Here is a 16,790-nt window from a genome sequence, read left to right as displayed (position 1 = left end):
ATCACTCATTTTATTATTTCATGGGAATCTAAAGAAAAAAAAAAAATATCTTTTATAAGAAAAAATAAGTTTTGTTATACGTATTGAATTTCAAAAACCATATATATAGCTTAAAAATTGAAATTCCAATTCTATTAATTCTATTCTATTTGTCTTACAGTTAAGAAACTCTGACAATTAATCAAATTATTTTATTATAGAGACTGTTAATATATTCTCATTCTAGATTTATTTAATGCAAACTTATTCGTAACTAAATTACAGACTTTTATACAAAATTAAATTTTTCTTTAAATATAATCAAAGAAATGGAATTGAAATAGAAATTTCATTTTTTTTTATTGCTTTATTTCTCAAATATAATATACTTTTATTTTACGTGTCATATGCATTTAAAAATATAATAGTTAATAATATATTATATAAAATATATTATAACTAACAATTTCAAATTTTATGTTTGTTTTGATTTTTAGAATAGATCTTACAAAAATGTTTCACGAATATATTAATCCTATGCAATTCTCTCATTACTATGATATTACACTTAATCAATTGGCGATCGCTCGAACTCATCCGAATTTGACGGAGAGATACCAACAGATGCCAAGGACGCGACAGCGCATTGTTTTGTAGTTGTACGTTCAAGAATAACCAAACGTTTACTGAACGACGGAGCACAAGCATATCATAGGTCGAAAAACAGTTTCTAAAAGGATTAATTTCTCGTTTATGCGGCAAGTTTGCCTGCAACGCGATACAAGTTGCTCTCTTTACTCGCATCTTCTACTTTCAAACTTCTATAGTTACACACTTTCCTACTCTTGGTGAGCCTTTCCTCTTCCCTGAAGCCATCTCCAAGATTTTCCAAGTTTTTCACAGCCAATGCGGGTCAGATTTTTCCATAAAATACGCTCGATAAAGAAAGCGGGAATCCGGTCCTCCTCGCAGATCCCTTATCGCATTTTTACGACCGAAAGAGAGAAAGAGAGAGAGAGAGTTAATGTTTTGCAAATTCGATCGGATAATCCGCCTTCTGCCTGAGATTTCGAGCTTACCGTATAATAGAGATTGAATTCCATGTAACATGCAACGATACCATTCCAGGAAACGAGTTGTAGTCTTGAAAGTTGTGGTATTGTCTTTATCGTTTGGCTATTCTGATAATTTACACGATTCAACACGAGAGTGAATCGAGCTTTGTGATGCATAACATGAAGAAATCTTGTGAAAAAGATTTAAGCGTTGCGGATAGTATTATCGAAGGAAAATATATGATTCTCTTTCGACATTTTTCGTTCGTGAAATTTCTTAATGGCGTGTTAAAGAATGTAGATTATGAATAAAAAATAAAAAATAGAGAAGAATATTCTGAAGAATGGTAGATAACCAAAATAATTTCATTTCGCGTGTTTTCTCATATATCTTCTATGTATATTTTAAAAAAATATATATTGAAATAATTATTGAATTATTGCGTGTTAACATAAATATCTTTATTTTCTTTTACCATAAATATAATTTAAAATTCTTATTCTATAGAAAATATATTTCTTTATTTCAGCAAATATGCTTTTAAGATGCACTAGAGTGAAATAAAATGTAAGAATAAACTTTTTTTTTTCGTATTTAAAACTTTTAATAGCAAACAAAAACTATTAAAATAGCTTCTATATCTTTTATACTATGCTATAGTAATATTTAAGTTGTTATTTCAGTTTAACGAACAAATTTTGTAACATCATCAACACATCACAAATTAAAAATTATTTTCATTGATTTAAAAATTAATGATTTAAAATTTTAATGATTTAAAAATCATTTAAAAATTATTTTTCATTACTTTATAATAATTCATATTTATTTTGAGAAAATAATATTTCTTTTTATATAAATAATCGAATTATGCAATAATTACAAATAATTTTATATTTATTTTATATATATAATGATATTTATAAAATATAATATATAATATATTTATAAAATGATATTTATATAATATATAAATATCATTTTATATATTCATTTTAAAATATCAATAAATTTATAACAAAAAGTTATAAAAAATAAAATATAATTTTTAATAAAAATACAAATTAAAAAATCAAAATATTTTATTTAACAAAATAAAATATTAAAACTTTTAAAAAATATATTTGCACATTAAAAATTAATTTTATAAATAATTTTATCTATTTTTTATCCATACATTTATATATTAAATTTAGAACATTAAAAAAAAATTTCTTCATCTAAAAAATAATTGTATAATTTTAATTTTTCTCGAACTGTTAAACACACATCAAAGAAAATTTTTTCTCTAATTCATCAAATCCAGCAATTACAAGACTAACTTCGCCTTCAAGTTAAACCCGTTAATCCATCCATCGCTCATAACACGAAATTCGTTCGATATTTCGACAAGAATTCCACCATGACAAATCCTTTGATCGATTATCGGTCGGTCTTAGATGGATAATAAAACATTTAGAATGAGATTGAGATAGGTTCTCGTGCGGAGCAGGCGCGGCGTGACAATCGCCCGATCGAAAACTCGTTGCTCGAGATGAATCGATTACAACATTCCGTGCCAACTTTACGATTTATCGTTTGCGGTCCTCAAGATCGAGGTCTACCTTCGAAGAAGCTGTAGTGGATCCCTTGTATCGAAATTAACGACGCGTCCACCATAATATAATTTCGAAGTGTATCGTGTACCTAGGCGGTTTAATGTCGATGATGGTGTGATACGTCTATTAGTATGCGTCCCTATTCCTTGTTCAAAATGTAACGTGAGATCGAACGATTAATTATGAACGGTGCGTCAACTATGAAACAGTATCAACACCGATCTGTGGAAACATCAATATGATATGAAGTTGTATTCTGAATTTCCAAGTGAAATTGATATTTTTTCGTGGTTTTGTTGTTAATCATTCGAGAATTGAATAAAGTTCTAATTAATTCTTTCGCTATTGTGATTAATTTAATTACTTTCCGGAATTCAATGTCAAATACACTATCAAAGAAAATATAATTTGAGTTTTGGAAAAAAAGAATTTGCAGTCGTTTTTTTGTTAATATTATATAAACACAAGCACAATTAATTTATATGTAATATTATTTTTTATATATAAATAAATAATATTTTATATTATTTATGGTACTCAATGGAACGATCTTATTTTTTTGAGTTCTTATAAATTTTTGAAAATTTTATTTTATACTAGAATAAGAAAACTAATCGAAAGATTTAGTGCAAGCAATAATATCTAATCATTGGGTATGTCAATGAAATACATTTAATTATATCTATTGCTAATAATATGCAAATAATATGTAATTTAATTAAATAATACTGAAGTAATTTTGAATATAAGAATATATTCTTTAAAAAAATAATAATTTTAGTTACGATATTAAATATTTAAGTATAATAATATATATGCATTGATATTACAAATTTTGTGATTCGATAGAAAAATAATGTAAAGAAATTATGAGAATAAAAAGAATAATGTAAAGAAAAATATATGTGAATGAATTGATGTAAATTTAAAATTCTTTCAAAATTTTTTCAAAGATTCAGTGCTGCATAAAATTTTTTTTTATCTAATCAAAAATATAACGGAATAATAAGATTAATTATTATTTAATATTCAATATTTAGAAATATTTATTAATGTTTAAATTTATTTTTGAACAATAATATATATATGATGCATATTGTGTTAGAATATTTATTATATTCAATATTTTGTTTATTTTCAATAGAAATATTTTTCAATGGAACAATAATCGTAAAGGATTTTATTTAAAAAAATAAAAAAAAATTGATATGACATTTTTTCCTTTGAGGCTTCATCCATGTTCAATCGAAAAATTGATTTTAGAAATTGATAAAATTCGCAGAACTTCGATTTGTTTTGATTGGTCTGTAATAAAATTTTGCTTAGATTAATATCTATATAATAAAGAGATATAGAAAATTCAAATTAGAAAATTTTCTTATAATTACTCTATAATTGAAAAATTAAGAAATACACGCCTATTATTTCTAAACAAATTCAAAAATAAATATTAATCATATGATATTATATTAATTACAATATATATATATATATATATATATATATATATACAATTTGCCAATTTTTTTTATTTATTTTTGAAGAATAATGAAAAGAGAAAAAATATTGATTTAATGTGAATCTGAGAATCGCTGCAAATTTAAAGTTTTTTTAAAAATTCAGTGCTGCATAAAATTTTTTTTTATCTAGTCAAAAACGTAACGAAATAAGAAAATTAAATATTATATAATGTTTAATTTAGAAATATTTAAATTTATTCAAAGTTTTCAGAAATCTTATCATCTATATTTTTTCTTTGAACTTCTAAATTAATACTTAACGTCTTAACCGAATAAATAAAATAAATTTTGTTTTTCTGAATTATTTAACAATTAATTTCTTTTTTCATATTATATATATTATTGTATACAGAATATTAGAACATATAAAATATCAGCTTTATATGAATAAGAACAAAATAAAACTGTAAAGATTTTTACAAATATCTACATATTACAAATTTATTATATATATTTTATTATATATATTTATATATACATATTTATTATATATTTATATGCATTTATATTTTTCTTGAAAGAATAATCAGAAAAATATATCTTTCACATATCATCGAATGTTTGAACAGTGGACTATTTAATAGAAATAAAGAAGAAATTTAATATATTTAATAGACGTTTGTGTAACAAATCTTCGAATATTGAAGATTCTATTTATTTATATTTCATAGCCAATAAATTAAATTTTAATTTCATTAATTTCATTAAATGCATATAATAAAATTTAAGATATAAAATTTATACGATTAATAATTTTCTTAAATTTTTTAATATAAAAAATTATTGAGTATAAAAAGTTAAAAAAATTTTTCTGCTTTTTATGTTATTGAACAACATTATGAACTTGGAACTTGTGAATTGATAAACAGAATGAGATGATTTCAAGAGAATAGCCTTAATGGAACTTTCTGACCTAATTTTTGACTCATTCATTGCAAACTCATAAATTTTGCACAATGATGAACATGCTAACCTCATCGTTTTAAAAAGCGTGAATATGCACATGAGAGGAGCGTTATTTACGAAGAGCATGTTCACAGAGAATAGTCTCTAAAATGAAACGTATTACGAAGTCATGATAATTTAGCGAAAGCCTATATCATCTTGAAAAGAAGAATTAACTATTATAGTTCTTTCAAATGGATAGATTTTATTTTCTAATTTAAGAAAATTTAAAAGTTTAAAAGTTTAAAAAAAAGTTTAAATAATTTTTAAAATAATTGGTTAAAAAGAAATTTGTAAATAGATCATGAAAAAATTAAATATAAAAATATGTTTTTAACTACAGTTTCAAGATGTATTTTTCCAAGAATATATATATATTCACTTTGTATTTAGATGATTAATTATTCAATAATCAATATTCTATTCTGTAAAAAAAAATAAAAAATATCTAAAATTACAAATAAAAATAATAAAAGAAAAATTTGATAAAATACATTTTATAACTTATGGTTTTTAAGAGCAGTTTTAAAGTTGAATTTGTCAATTAATAAACTTATATTATTAAATTTGTTATACATTTATTAAAAGAAAAAAATTGAAAAATTGTATGAATCCATTTTTATTAAATTTTTGTTTTTTTTATTTTGATTGGTAGTTAAAAGAAATTGATTTAATATGAAAAATAAGAAATTTGAATTTTAAAATATACAACAATGTCTTATATTTAATTTTGGTTAATCACAATTAAAATTAATCAATTAAAGATTGATTAACTAAAGCCAATTTTAAAAAGTCATATAAATAGTTATGATCAATTTGTAAAGATAAAATGATTAGAATACAAAACATTGTATATCTTGAAATATATTAAATTTTTCTTTATTTTAATATATTATATAGTATTCTTTCCAAGAATTGGTTTATTATATTTTCGACATGAAAACTTGCTGCGAGTAAAATTTTCATTGTCCTTAACATTCCGTCAAATTTTTATTGTAAAAACATTTAAACATTTGACTAAAATATTATATAGTTAATAAAGAACCTATAAGTAAATATCTCAAAATTTTTTCAGATTTTTTTTGAAACAATTAAAAAATCAAATTACAGGGAATGAAAAACATAAAAACTAGATCGAATTTTTCTCCTTTCCTCAAAAAATTCGTTCGTTTAAAAGAAATCTACTAATAGATTCGTACTAAAGTCAATCGAACATTGTTGTTTCAGGGTGGGAATCGGAGAAAGACCTGACATACTCATCGAGAGACCGCCCATCCCATCCTCGAGCTCAAGAAGATCTCAAAGATGCTGCAGGCAAGAGGAAGCTGAGGTAAAAGCTCGCACACGAGATAAAAGCGTGAAACGAGATCGAGTACATAAGATGAGATAGAAAGGAAGATCTCGGGGAAACGGAACGCACCATGTGCTCGAGCATGCGAGCATGGTGGTGGAGAGGGACACTTCTCGGCACGATGATGCTGTTATCATGGACATCCTCATTGGTGGAGGGCTGCCCGAGCATGTGCACGTGCAAATGGAAAAGCGGTAAAGAGTGGGTGGAGTGCGCCAACAGAGACCTGAAGGGACTGCCCCAGGGCGCCAGGGAGGAGACCCAGGTGTTGGATCTATCGAACAATCATCTGGTCAGTCTGCTTCCAGAGTGCTTTCACGCCCTGGGTCTGATCAATCTGCAGAGACTCTACCTGAGTAGATCACACATCAGTCATATTGCGTCGAGAGCCTTCGTCGGGCTGGTGGGTCTGGTTGAGTTAGATCTCTCCGAGAACCTGATCGAGGAGATACCGACCGAGACCTTTCCATCTTACTCGAATCTGATGAAATTGTTGCTGAACGGAAACCCTGTAAGGGAGATCCATCGAGGAGCGTTCCAACATCTAGTCCATCTGACTAACCTGGAACTGAGCCAGTGTCGAATAGAGAACGTGGAGCAGGGAGCGTTCGACGGCCTACATCAACTCGAGTGGTTGCGACTAGATGGCAATCGGTTGACCCGGGTACCCGATCTCACGTTGCCTCTAGGAGGTAGCCTTAGGGGTCTCACGCTGCACAACAATCCCTGGCTCTGCGATTGTCGTCTGCAGGCTACCCAGGCTTGGCTCAAGGAGTCGGCACCCGCTGCCCCTCAAGAGTCCGAGCCAGTCTGCGACTCTCCACCGAAACTTCGGGGTAAACAGATCAAGGAAGTGAAGTTGAACGAGCTCGCTTGCCTGCCGCAGATCGAGCTCCAGGATCAGATCGAGGCCTACGAAGGAGACAATGTCACTCTCAAGTGCGACGTCTACGCTGTGCCGGCTGCCAAACTCACCTGGTGGTTTAACGGAGAATTGTGTGAATTGCAGAACGAGAACGATTCTGCTTCGTCTTCGGCTTATCCTCGGTGAGTATATTCCGTGGAATATTTTGTCTCGAGACTGTTCCTGCGTTGGGCAAGAAGGTAAGGGAATGTGAGAATGTTTTATATGCATCTTGACTAAAATTCTGCAAGTCGTTATTTTCTATCGTTACTTTCAATTTCTTTTATCATGTTCGCATTATTCTATTCCCTTTCCTTCGATCAAAATCATTGGAATAAAATTTTATTCATTTAAATCACTCAAATTCATGATTATCTATATCATTTAAATTATTAACTTTAACAAGTTTTCCACCATAGTTTGACGCTGGAGTGGAACTCAAAATCTTCATATATGTTCTTAAATTTATTCGACAATTTGATTCTCAATTTGTTTTCATTTTTAATTATTTCAAAAAATTATGTTAATTTTTTTAAATTGTGAAGAATTCATCTTATATGGAGAATTTACAAGCATTGGCATATTACGAAAGAATATCATAATTTAAAAAAAAAGATTGAAAAATATTATTTTATCGTAATTTAATATTTTATTTTTTATTCAATACATGTACACATCACTCACATTGAATTGAATTATTTCAATAATTCAATATATTCCAATAATATTTTATTTTGAACAATTTTTAAATTCTTAAGGTACATAAGTATTCTTAATATGAAATCAATACATCAAAATACGATATCCACTGAAATAATATTTCCGCTAAATGATTTGAATATTCATTCCGAATATCATATTATGGACGAAACGATAACAATAACGGTTTGGCGAACCATGAAGAATATTAAAATTTTCTTCGAAAATACAATCCTGGCTACTTCTTCTCGTCGATGGAAATATGATAAATGGCTTTCGTATAGAATCGTTTGCAACCTAAATAAAATGTCGATAAATATCTCAACCTGTCGATGTGTTACTTTCTCATGAATTTAAATAAAATTTTTCATTACTTTTGTTTTGACATATCTATAAATAAAATACGAAATATATTAAAATAAAAATAATAAATTAAAGTAAAAATAAATAAAAAAATATAGTAAATAAATAAAATAAATAAAAAATTTACTATTTTCATTGATGTATAAAGTATGGTAAAAAATTAGTAAATATTAATGAAAAAAATTAATAATTGAATAATTTTATTTTTTCCTTATGATTTTTATAACAGAATAAAGACATAGAAATATCTAACGTTATAGTGTTGGATTTGAATTAAGTTAAATGTAGGTAAGCAAATATATAAGTAGTATTAATTTTCTAAATTTTTTTTAAATTTACTGTAATCTAGCAATTTCCAAATATTATAATTATTGGATTGTAAAATTTTATGTAAAATTTAAATATTTAAAAATATATAGGATGTATATAATATATTTATAATAAGATAATAAAATATTAAGAATGTATTATTATATTATGATATTTAAAAGATGAAATGAATTTTCATTTTAATGCTTTTTTATTTATATTTACTTATTATAAATTTTTATTTCTATTTTAAAAAAAATTTTAATTTACACAAATTACTAAATATTTCATAGTCCAATAATTGCAAATATATTTAAATGACATATATTTTTTTATAAAAAAGAAAAAAGAGAAAACATATCTTCTAACTATATTTTAATTTAATTTATATTTTTGAGATAGATATTAAATTAAATATTAAACCACCTTTCAAAAAAACAGTAAATTACATTATATTAATTTTCTTCAATATTATTCAATATTATATGTATTCTAAATTTTATATTTCCTATTTTATATACAATCACAAAAATATTCGAATATTACCTTACAGAAAAGTATACAAAACAAAAAATCTATATTTTAATAGAAATTCATATGTATAAGTATAATGGATTATATATATATAGAATATTTTTTTTTTAAATTTTCCCTCTTTTAAAATTTATCCTCAAAGTTTCAGCATTTTTTCTTGTTTTAAATATGGTTTTTTTTTTACCTGGAAATATTTTTTTATAGAGAGCATTAAAATCTGAATTTTATAGACATATTTAAAATTTTCCTATATTTCGTATCGTCACAAATTAATATTTAAAAAAAATGTAAAAGAACATTGAAATTATATAATGATTTTCATTTCACTTTGTTAAATTGATAAAAATTCACATATAAAATCTCATTATTCATTATATCGTGTATTAATTATAAACAGTTTTTTTAGAACTTTTAACATATCAAATCATATATATATATATCTCGAATATTTTCCACTCCGAATCGCTATCATAATACGTCATAAAAAAATGTTCAAAAGATATCGTATTAAAATTCGTGAGAAAATAACACATCGATGAAATTTGAAAAGAAATTAGTCGGCAGCCTTATTATCAAGATCGTTGGCGAAAATTGCATTCCGAACAAACTTTACTGCAGTCGTTCATTCGTTTTCGCGTCAAATTTCATCTGAGCTCTTTCGAAAGACGCCCGTCACGGTCGTTAATCACGAAAGTATTCTAATTAACGACGCCACCGCTGGTGGCGCAAGCAAGAATCGACAATTTTTACTGACATCTCAGTGAAATTTCAAAGGTTTGTTCGCATGAATTTTTCAACATTCCAAAAATTATAATTGTCCGATGATGCATCATACGAAGTCCATGTAACTATTAAAGAAATTTCTACCTTGTTAATAATCCGATTTGCATAACGTTTTGATAAATAAAAAAGAAAAATGAAACATTTCAAGTATGTAATTTACGAATTCATATAAAATAATAGTAACGGAAGATAGATTTCATCAGAAAGCAAAATTTAATTTAAATGATAATTTAAAAATGATTATTTGAAATAACGCTTTGTACTATTTGATAAGTAAAATGTACTTTAATTGGATAATTAAAAAGAGAGATAAGAAAATAAATAACATACATTAAGAAATTAGTTATTTTCATCGAAATCAAATAATTTATTTCATGAAATGTTAATTAAAACTATTTAATTGAGAATATATTTATTTACTTTTCTCATGAAATATTTCTTATTAAATATTATTTCATTTGAAATTTTATATTTTATTTATATGATTTCGAAACTTAATTATTTCTTAATTAATTTTAAAATATAATTAGAGTAATGTTATTTAAAAAAATTCTTAAAATGTTCAAGCCTGAATTTGTTTATAACTTTCGCTGTATTTATCGTTGTGATATTAAAACTATTTTAATACAAATTGCTTTGTAATTTTTCATAAAATAATAATCTATATCAATTAATATATTTAAAAAAAAATATACGTTTCCATTTAAAAACCATTTAAAAAGTTTCACACTCATACATCTTCTATATACCCACTTACAAAAAAGTTAATAAAACATGAACTCTGAAACTCTGAAACATTTTTCCACGCAACAACTAATTTACGAATTATTTGAAGCAATCGTATTGCGAGACTCGCTCTATATCTACTTAGTATTGCGCAATATCGAGAACGAAAGATTAAAAGATAGAAATTAAAGTCGAACATGGAACGCGGCTCAAAGAACGGTTGTACGAAGCTTGCGTATAGTTTTCAAAAGCCCGAGCATTTAATGAATCTCGTCTCGAATTAAGTGGGTACGTTGCCGATACCCGAGAGGAACCTTTGAGGTCATTCACCATCGCGGCAAACTGTTAAAAGCGGATAAAAATCCCGTATCTCGAAGTTTAACACCGGAATTCTCGTTCCAATTCCAGCGGAAGGCAAAAAAAGCCATTGTTAACGATTAGTACACGATTCTGATTTCAAATTATACGGACCGTCTTTGAAACGAAATTCAATCACGACGAAAGATTAACTTCCATTTTATTATATATAAACTCCTGCTTTCATGTTTTCGATCAAATTCCATGATCTTGTTCCAGGTACGTCTACAGGCAGCGTGGTGGAACCAATATGAGCAGCGCTCTTCTTCTATACTCCGTCGAGACCCTGAACGAGGGAACGTACACGTGTATAGCTGAGAACGGGGCGGGCTCAGCCGAGGCGAATCTATCGCTGCGAGTGTTGTTCCAGGAGAGAATAACAGTGGAACCGCCCAACGATCACTCGAGGTCGGGCTATGTGGTCGCCGTAGCTGCGGGCGCCCTTGTGGGCACCCTGTTCGCTCTCGCCTCCCTTATAGGCAGCATAGTGTTCTGCGTTCGCAAACGTCGCCGTGACCGCAAGAGAAACTCGAAAGCCTTGGTCTCGCAGAACAAATCCGTCATGCCTATTACCAAAGACACGACAACCAGTTTACCTTGTAGAAAGGGTAACGGTAGCCTGATCGGGCTTGAGCACCAGCAGATGGTTTCGTATACCGAACGAGAGATGAGCAGAGCCGCGACTCTTGAGCGCAGGGAGCATAGGAACGTGGAGGAGCCTTATTGCAGCCCGGTGTCGAAGTATCTGACCGAACCCGATCTGATAAACGAGGTCCCGGAGACAACCGATGTGGGATACGGCCAATTGTACCGACATCAGCCGGGCGAGAGACAGATTCTGGAATACGATTCCGGATACCCGCTGCAACCCGACCTGCGCCCATCCAACATCCCCCAGCTTAGCTATCTCGATCAAGACGGTTACCCGCTCAACTTCGGCCTACCCAAGATCCCGTTCAGCGCGGCAAGCACGCTGCCTCGCTTGAGGCAAAGGATGCCGGTAGAAGGCACCGCTGTCGCGCCACCAGCCAGGTACTCGAGGGAGGCGGAGTTCTTGGCCAGGTCGCCGGGATACGATCCTGTCCTCCCCAGAACTGACACCAGATATACAGCGGAGGGATATCCTTATCCGGCCCAACAGCAGCAGCCGCAGCCAATTCAACCGGTCGAGCAACCGATCCAACAACAGCTGCCAGTTTCCCCGGTATCCCCGGTCGCCGTGTTCCCCGAGGTGCCGTTCATCCCTTCGCCACCAGCGGCATACAGGGGCGAAACCACGCCGCTCTCGCCTAGATCACTGTTGAGCAAAACTGCTCGAGAGGCTGCCGCGGCCGCGGCCGCTAGGGCGGAAGACCTTCAGCCGCCTCATCACCCGGAAAGTCCTGACGAGGGCTACGTCGGGGACGCTATGGACGTCTAAGTTTTAACTACGGGCTGAGGATTGGAGATTGGGACGAGATCGAGAATAGTGGGTGGAAGTTTGGATGAAACGTGGAAATGACTCGTCGGATCGTTTGATGGCTCAATTTCAGGATTATCGTCGTTCTCGAGAGGGAGAGAGGGAGAGAAAGCGATCTTTCGTGTATACAAGGAGGGAACTATCGGTATACATGTAGGTTTCAGACGAATTAATTCGAAGAAAACATGGATACGGACACGATTGATGGAAAATGTCTGGGAGAGAACGACAATCTCTCATCCAGGAGAATAGATATGAGATTCCAAATTGTGCAGGAAGTGCATAATGGATTGATCAGGTGTATGGCTTTCCGGATCATGTGTTCCATGGATAATAATTTCTTATCAAAGATAGATGTGTGATTCGAAAGAAAGAACAGTTGATCAAGTTCTCTTTTTCGTTGAACGAATAAGGGAATATCGAATTTGGAAACATATTTTTCATGTCACAATGTGCATTTTCCTTTTCCGTTTCGCGCTCGAAAATTCAAGTTGAGAAACTTTCTCTCGAGATTGTACGAATTCGATTAGCCACGAGAGATCCACGAAATGAGAAAAGAAGCCACGCATTTTTGGAGTAAGAAAATAATCGATATATGGATCCTTTCGATCCGCAAATGAGAAAATTTTTGAATATATTTTCGAAATGGTGTGTTGCGGAACCTCGTCTTGTAATGGAATTTTCCGGGAGAGGAATCGAATTTTCGAAGAGCTTATAGGAACGCAAACAAACCGCCACGTGGGTGGAATTTTGAAAATCGATTGAAGTTGCGGTTTGATCGAATCAAATCTGTCCATGTGGCCGTTTGCACTCGTGTTATTACGATCTGTCTATTACTTGGATCCTAGTGCAAATTGGAAACATTCCTGGGGTGAAAAGATAATTTGCTCGATCGGTAACAGTGAAATCGACTATGCAAAAATCACATGTGATCGTGCGTGAATGAAATAATTGAGTGAAATAGTGTATATACGTAAGAGGCAAGTGCGTATCTAAGTGTTGAAAACGAAAAGAATTTGGTGAAAGAAGTGAAGAAAAAGTGGAAGAAGAAGTGAAACGGGTATAAAATGGAGTATCATTCTTAAAACCTTAAGAATATTCTTTTGCTAACAAAGATAAATTCTTTGCGTCGGTGAAATGCATGTCTTTCATCTAAAAAATAAGATGCAAATCCGTAGAATACGGACTCGTTTCGATTGAAAGCGGTAAGACGAGAACAAAGAAGAACGAGGAAAGGAGGAAACGAGAATACGTTTACCCGTGTTACGAGTTTGTAGAAGACTCGTTCGATATCTGCTCAAGTTCATACTTTCATCCGGATCACCTTCCACACTTCTTCCCCCCGGTTACTCTTCCTTTTTTTTAGGCTAACCGATTATTATTACCGTTTATTGCTCGCTGGTTTCGCGAGAAACGAACTCTTTGTCACGGAAAGTTAAGCAATTCTGCCGTAGTGATAATAATGTTAACTCGGTGTTTAAGACTGGTGAGTTTACGAGATGGCTGAAATTAGAGATAGAGAGAAAGAGAGAGAGAGAGAGAGAGAGAGAGAGAGAGAAAGAGAGAGAGAGAGAGAGAAAGAGAAAGAGAGAGAGAGAGAGAGAGAGAGAGAGAGAGAGAGAAAGCCATCGTGGGCGTTGCCTAGCCCGATGTACAGAACCGTTATGAACCGTACATGATATATATGTATAAATTCGTACATCAATTTACACAGACATATACAAACACAAACGTATACTGTAAAAATGACGAATTGGCTAGGTGACACTTTCGGCCAATATTCGTGCCTATTTTTATGAATGTGCCCGGGTCTATCGGAATGCCAGATCCGCGTTTTCTTTGCCTAGTCAACTTGTCATGTCTGCACAGTACATGAATATCCCCCCGACAGGGGATAATATATTATATATAAATATACATATATATATATATACTTATATAAATAGATATAAATACGTGGAGATTGAGGGTTGATCGAAATACTTGGACAAGCAAGAATAGATATTTTTTAAGGGTGTCTAAGACGAGCCTCTAAGACATGCGACCAATCAGCCGCTATTGTCTCCTCACTCTGTATTCGTTATCGAATGTGCGTAATCGTCGTGTAACTGAGTTTTAAGAGTTGGATCGAGCTTCGCGATACTCGTTGAATATAAATCAGGTAATTAGGCTAATTTTTCATTAACGTGAAAACGTTGTTAAGAGTCAATGAGTTTTGGTATATAGGATCCATGAGCTGTCATTTCATCGCTAAATATTGATTACATTTGGGAAATATAAAATAATGTACATATTACTGTTTTGTGTTTGAAAATAGTTTTGGATAAATAATTATTGAAATAAAGAATAAAATTTAATTAAATATTACATTAAATAAAATTTCGGATCCTTCTTTGATTTATAAGTATGTAATATTTGAATTATATATTTATTCAACGCGAGTTTGAAATTATTAATGGAAATAAATATTTTCTCTATTAGTGAAATTCTATTTTGATCGTATCTTAAAATTCTTTGCGAAAATAATTGATTGATTAATATCTATTAAAAGCTTCATCTATTAATCGAAATAACATATGTCTTTCTTTTTGTTAAATAATAATCATAAACATAATATTTTAAATCAAAATCAATTTAAATCTAAACATATAATCTAAAAATATTGTTTCAAATAAATATTTTTCATAAATGTATCTATCACTATATTGTTTTATTTCAACAAAACTATTTCAAACACTAATAACTTTTAATAAAAAGTTAAACTCGAAACACCTTAAACTATAGGCCGAATTATGTAACGCGACTAATGACCAGCAATAGTCGATGTTCGTTAATAATAATATGTACAAATCAATGTGTACAAACAATTTTTGTTAAAGTAACCTATTGATTTCCATTCGATCACTAAAGTCAAGCTACATTGGTCGCGGTTAATAAATGAGATGAAAATACTATTATTGATAATTCCAGAACATCTTAAATCTGAATTTCTTCTAAAAAAAATTGCAATCAAAGTTTAATCGAATTCTGCTAGTGATTAATTATTAACAAAATATAAACAATATCGTTAAAAGAAATAATCGAAGAAAAAAATTTAATAATAAAGAAATAAAATTTTTCATCACGATTCATTTAAAAAAAAGGAAATTTCAAAGAATTGTTTTCAAAAAAATATTTCACCGTGTATCGCAAAGCAAACTGCATATTGGCCACGCGAAATAAAGGCCGATTTATCTAAGTACTAAACGAAAATCCACCGTTCCTTAAAGGAACCATCTTCTCCATCGCGCGTAGCGAAGATGCGCGATGACCAAGCGTTTAATAAAAGAAAAAAAACCGTTAATATAGCATATTAGGATTACGAATTACGATAAGCAAAAATGGAACTGCCGGATGCGGCGGCCGAAGGGGGATGTGCAGATAATCTCAAAGTCGAATGGAACACGAAAAAAAAAAAAAGAGAAAGAAAAAAGCAATCAATGGTCGATTTTAAAAGATCATAAACGCAACTGCCTCTCTCCTTTCTATCTTGTCAATCATCAGTCGATTTACGGATGAACGATGTGTTTGCTTTACGATCTGCCAAGAATCGAATCTCCTCCACGTGTGCCTCCATAGTTTCCTCGAAGCGCGAGATTCATCGCGTGATTTGCCACAAAAATGGCGAGCGCATCGAGCGTGAAACAATTCGAATTCTTCTGAGTTCGCTCATGGCAAATTCTATGGTTTCTCGAATTTTTCGTTTGATACGTCGATCTCTCAAAAGATTTTCCGCGTCTTATCGACGAGGAATCCTCAAATCGTGACATGCATACTTATACACAGACTCATATGGGATATACATATAAATACGCATTCGAGTTTGAATCAGTGCGATGTTTTACAGGGTATCAGGATGATTGATGAAAGGATCGAGGAAACTTAGTTAGATGACAATAGGAAATGATATTTGGAATCAGTATTGCAGAATTCGAAACGAGAAACGAAGTTTTGTTTTGATATTCACTTCAGTGTGAAAATATTTTAAATTATTAATATTAAAGGAAATCAAGTTGAAATCGTTGTTGGATTAATAGAATTTTTTAGACGTTAGCATCAATTCAAATCATTAAACTCGAATTAATATGTTCAGTCCGGATGGCTGTTGAAAAAAAAATATAATTGGAATGCAAAGGACTATAAATTATTCATTAGGAAGAAACAAAGA

At 30.6% G+C, this 16,790-nt stretch overlaps 1 protein-coding gene across 1 annotated transcript in view; it reads left to right on the top strand.

Annotated features, from left to right (window-relative positions):
• LOC725924 (leucine-rich repeat-containing protein 24) overlaps positions 1–14,961 on the top strand; it is a 503,999-nt gene extending 489,038 nt beyond the window's left edge. The window contains exons 4-5 of the mRNA XM_026443786.1: positions 6,326–7,496; positions 11,344–14,961. Of these exons, the coding sequence (XP_026299571.1) occupies positions 6,520–7,496; positions 11,344–12,544 (2,178 nt within the window). The 5' untranslated portion in view covers positions 6,326–6,519 and the 3' untranslated portion in view covers positions 12,545–14,961. The remainder of the gene's footprint in view (positions 1–6,325; positions 7,497–11,343) is intronic.
• The last annotated feature ends 1,829 nt before the right edge of the window (positions 14,962–16,790 follow it).

The sequence above is a fragment of the Apis mellifera genome, linkage group LG11 (genome assembly GCF_003254395.2).
Source record: "Apis mellifera strain DH4 linkage group LG11, Amel_HAv3.1, whole genome shotgun sequence".
NCBI lineage: Eukaryota > Metazoa > Arthropoda > Insecta > Hymenoptera > Apidae > Apis > Apis mellifera.
The sequence above is the reverse complement of the archived record's forward strand: the minus strand, read 5'-3'. Positions and strand labels throughout refer to the sequence as shown.